Below are 5159 nucleotides of genomic sequence, written 5' to 3'. Positions count from 1 at the left end.
ACAAGCATTTTTCTACACCAGCAATAACATCTGCTAAATATGTGTATGTGAGCAATACATTTTGATTTGCTACAATTACTCTATTCTTGGAATATTTGTAAATAATTTTCACAGAAGAGGGTGATAGATAAAACAAATGAGGGGCCATTTAACCTTGCAACAGTTCTGCCAGATTTTAACTTTATTTTTGTTAACTTCTGATATCAATCAGGAAGTCTCTCTGTTGTGTAAGATCATGTAACTAACCTCTCACATCAATGCTTTTATGTGTATTTCACTTTCTAAAAACTGCCCACTCGAATCTGATTAAGTCCGTATGTGACAGGGTTAAAGACAGGTGGTATAACAAGGAATTGTACAGCCATTGCACTACGCTTATTGAGATGACTTATTACTAATCCATCCTTGCAAAGTGTCACAAAGGGTCACTGTGATGAAAATAACTATTGTCAATAAATGTGGCACACATGTCTGTGTGAACTTAATCCTTCCCTTAGCTGACTTTACACAAGTCCTTACAATCTGACAATAAGAAAATACAATGAAAAGTATCTGTAAAACATGAAGCACTATTATACAAAAGCTCAAAATCTGATTGATGGTTATGGGTAAACATGCATGTTTCAGTATAGACGGAATGTCACAGAATATCTTATCAATGCGAGATCCACACAAAGGAAGTCTGACTGTTAAACTAACTACTATGAGTCCTATAAATAAAGGATAACACCAAGACAATAAGAGTAACTTTCTAACAGTTAAAGATGTCACAATGTTATGATATAGTAGTGGTCTACATATTGCCACATACCTGTCGTAAGACATCACTGTTAAAGTAGACATTTCACACAGGACAGATGTGTATATGACATAGGCTTGAGTGAAACATCCACCATAAGATATCACCTGAACATCTGACTGAAGGTCCAGTAAGAACTTGGGGTAGAAACCAGCAGTTCCATACAATCCATTGACACACAGACTACACAGAAAGATATACATGGGCTCATGGAGACCTTTCTCCTGAATGATTGTTATGATCAGAGTCAGATTCACAGTGATGATGAGAAGGTATGTGATAAGAGGCAATATAAAATAAACCGATTTGTTGTTAAATGTCTCTTGTAAACCAAATAGATTAATTAACTTGACTTGGGTTGAGTTCTCCATAGCTTTTGTTGATTTGCTTTCTCTGGTCAATGCAGCAATTCTTAGTCCTTAAATGGCTTGAGTGTGTATGGAGGTGAATGAATGTGTGAATCATTTGATTATGTGTCCACAATAGTTTTAACAAAACAAATTCATATCCTCCATCAAACTCTTATTTTTAAAAATAAAATAAAAGATCCCGATAATATATATTATCAGATTTCTGAGTGTGAAAGATATAAAGAAACGTGTGCCTATGAAATGTGTTCTTGCTTGACACAGGGATACTGCTCCAATAACTTGTATATTAATACCACCAGAAGACAGTCAAAATACATGATTTGAAATTGAATATTAATATAGAATATGTATACGCTGGAGAACAATCTACGTCTAGTAAATCAATTCAATGGGAATTCAGAATGTGATATTTCTGTTCACTACTTATTGTATCTTGTTAATGCCATTTATAATCACTCCAAATGTGTAGCCTACATTCAACCTTACTTTCTAGTTTCATGCATATTTGTGTTATTGCACCAATTAAACAATGAATTGCCTTCCAAAGTGGTTGTGAACACACATTTATTTTGAGAGATACACTGTGGATGCCTGTTTATAAGCACATATATACATTATCACAACTCAAGAACCTAAAAAAAGCTATATATTTACTGTGTTGTAACCACAACCATTAATGACATCATTTATTTTTGTTAACAGTATTATGAATAAAGCACCCAGTGGGGAAACTATAGATCGAAGGAGTAGCTTTGCATATTGCTGTTCTTCTTTAAAAAGTTCTTAACTGTATAAGGAGTCACATATTTGTGCTATCCATTGGACCCCATTTCCTAAATAGTGCACTACTTTGGTTCTGGTCAAAAGCAGTGCACCATAAAGGGAATAGGGTGCCATTTGGGATGCAGTCAAGCATTTTCATGCTCAGGAGGTGTACTACAATTACTCTATTCTTGGAATATTTGTAAATCACTTTCCCAGAAGAGGGCGATAGACATCAACAAATTAGGGGCCATTTAACCTTGCAGGAGTTTTGGAAGATTTTACCTTCATTTTGTTGACTTCTGATATTAGTAAGTCTCCCTGTTGTTTAAGATGTAACTAACGTCTCATAACAAAGATTTTATGTGTATTACACTTTCTTAAAACTGCCCTTCGAATCTGCTGGAGGTTAAGTCCATATATGAGAGGGTTTAAGACAGGTGGTATAATAAGGAATTGTACAGCCATTGCATTACGTATATTTAGTGTAATATTTACATTATTCCACCCTTGCAAATTGTCAAACAGGGTCACTGTGATGAAAATAACAATTGTTAATAAATGTGGCACACATGTCTGTGTGAACTTAATCCTTCCCTTAGCTGACTTTACACAAGTCCTTACAATCTGACAGTAAGAAAATACAATGTAAAGTAACTGTAAAACATGAACCAATACGAGGCATTTGCTCCAAATCTGATTAACGGTAATGGAAAAACATGCATGTTTCAGTATAGACGGATTGTCACAGAAGATCTTATCAATGCGAGATCCACACAAAGGAAGTCTGACTGTTAAACTAAGTGCTATTAGTGATATAAATAAAGGATAACACCAAGACAATAAGAGTAACTTTCTAACAGTTAAAGATGTCACAATGGTATGATATAGTAGTGGTCTGCATATTGCCACATACCTGTCGTAAGACATCACCGTTAGAATAGACATTTCACACGTGACAGATGTGTATATTACACAGGCTTGAATCAAACATCCACCATAAGATATCACCTGAACATCTGACTGAAGGTCCAGTAAGAACTTGGGGTAGAAACCAGCAGTTCCATACAATCCATTGACACACAGACTACACAGAAAGATATACATGGGCTCATGGAGACCTTTCTCCTGAATGATTGTTATGATCAGAGTCAAATTCACAGTGATGATGAGAAGGTATGTGATAAGAGACAAGGTAAAATAGACCGATTTGTTGTTAAATGTCTCTTGTAAACCAAAGAGATAAAAGAACTTGACTTGGGTTGAGTTCTCCATTGCTTTTGTTACTTTTCTTCCTCTGGTCAATGCAGCTATTCTTAGTCCTTACAAGGCTTCAGTGTGTATGGATGTGAATGAATTCAAGAGTGAATTATATGATTCTGTTTAGGCTCAGACTAAACACAATAGTTTTAACAAAACAAATTCTCATCCTCCCTCAAACTCGTACAATTTTTATTTTTTAAATATCCCGATAATATCTGTACCTTATCAGACTTCGGAGGTGTGAAAGAAATAAAGAAACTTGTGTCCATAAAATGTCTTCTTGCTTGACAGGGGAGACTGCTCCAATATCTTGTCCTGGTAGCCTCTAAATATACCATAGTGTATGCTCACATGGGATTGTAGTTTCAGTGTCAACATGTAACAATTCCATAGAGATGGAACTACAGTATATAGAGTGTATGACAAGCAACTCATTTAATTATATTTACTCAGTCTATTTATGTTTTAACCAGGAAAACTGAGGATTTCCTAAGGACATTCGGTGATGTTCTCGTCAGGTCCCTTTAAGACAGCATTTCCCAAACTCGGTCCTGGGGACCCCAAGGCTGCATGTTTTATTTCTTGCCCTAGCATTACATAGCTCATTCAAATAATCAAAGGTTGATGATTAGTTGATGATTTGAATCACCTGTGTAGTGCTAGGGCAAAAACAAAAATGTGCAACCATTGGGGTCCCCAGGACCGGGTTCAGTACAGATTCCAGTTTGGTCCGTGTATAACGATATAATAAGGTATTTTAATGTCCCTTAGGGAACATTATGAAAAGGTTCCTATTTGTGTCATACCCTGATCTATTTCACCTGTCTTTGTGCTTGTCTCCACCCCCCTCCAGGTGTCGCCCGTCTTCCCCATTATCCCCAGTGGATTTATACCTGTGTTCTCTTTTTGTCTGTTCCAGTTCGTTTTGTTCGTGAAGCCTACCAGCGTTTTCCCCCTTGCTCCTGTCTTTTTCTTGTTCCTGTTTTCTAGGTTTCACGGTTTTGACCATTCTGTCTGCCCTGACCCTGAGCCTGCCTACCGTTCTGTACCTTGTCACACCACCCTGGATTATTGACCTCTGCCTTCCCTGACCGCGAGACTGCCTGCCATTCTGTACAGTGTGGCAAAAAAGTATTTAGTCAGCCACCAATTGTGCAAGTTCTCCCACTTAAAAAGATGAGAGAGGCCTGTAATTTTCATCATAGGTACACTTCAACTATGACAGACAAAATGAGAAAAAAATCCAGAAATTCACATTGTAGGATTTTTAATTCATTCATTTGCAAATTCATTAAAAAAGCATTTTTTTTGCTCAAGAAGTGTGCTACAATTAATCTATCCTTGATATATTTGTGAATCACTTTACCAGAAGAGGGTGATATACAGAACCAGTCAAAAGTTTGGACGCACCTACTCATACAAGGGTTTTTATTTATTTTCACTATTTTATACATACAGAAAAGTGTTAAACAAATCAAAATATAATTTAGATTTTAGATTTTTTCAAAGTTGCCACCCTTTGCCTTGACGACAGCTTTGCACACTCTTGGCATTCTCTTAACCAGTTTAACCTGGAATGCTTTTACCAAGAGTCTTGAAGGAGTTCCCACATATGCTAAGCACTTGTTGGCTGCTTTCCCTTCTCTGCAGTCCAACTCAGCCAAAACCTTCTCAATTGGGTTGAGGTCAAGTGATTGTGGAGGCCAGGTCATCTGATGCAGCACTCCATCACTCTCCTTCTTGGTCAAGTAGCCCTTACACCGCCTGGAGGTGTGTTGGGTCATTGTCCTGTTGAAAAACAAACGAAAGTCCTACTAAGTGATAACAGGATGGGATGGTGTATCGCTGCAGAATACTGTGGTAACCATGCTGGATAAGTGTGCCTTGAATTCTATATAAATCACAGACAGTGTCACCAGCAAAGCACCCTCACACCATCACACCTCTTCCTCCATGCTTCACGG

At 37.2% G+C, this 5159-nt stretch overlaps 1 protein-coding gene and 1 pseudogene across 1 annotated transcript; both read right to left on the bottom strand.

Annotated features, from left to right (window-relative positions):
• Nucleotides 1-281: 281 nt before the first annotated feature.
• On the bottom strand, nucleotides 282-1170 carry LOC115125173 (olfactory receptor 1D2-like; annotated as a pseudogene).
• Nucleotides 1171-1728: 558 nt separating this feature from the next.
• On the bottom strand, nucleotides 1729-3462 carry LOC135573918 (olfactory receptor 6N1-like). The gene has a single exon (XM_065024124.1). It carries the CDS (start codon nucleotides 3205-3207, stop codon nucleotides 2272-2274), a length of 936 nt encoding a protein of 311 aa, XP_064880196.1. The 5' UTR covers nucleotides 3208-3462; the 3' UTR covers nucleotides 1729-2271.
• Between the last annotated feature and the right edge of the window lie 1697 nt (nucleotides 3463-5159).

This window comes from Oncorhynchus nerka, linkage group LG11, assembly GCF_034236695.1.
Source record: "Oncorhynchus nerka isolate Pitt River linkage group LG11, Oner_Uvic_2.0, whole genome shotgun sequence".
Classification (NCBI taxonomy): domain Eukaryota; kingdom Metazoa; phylum Chordata; class Actinopteri; order Salmoniformes; family Salmonidae; genus Oncorhynchus; species Oncorhynchus nerka.
Note: the sequence above shows the minus strand (reverse complement) of the source record. Positions and strands in the feature narration are given on the sequence as shown.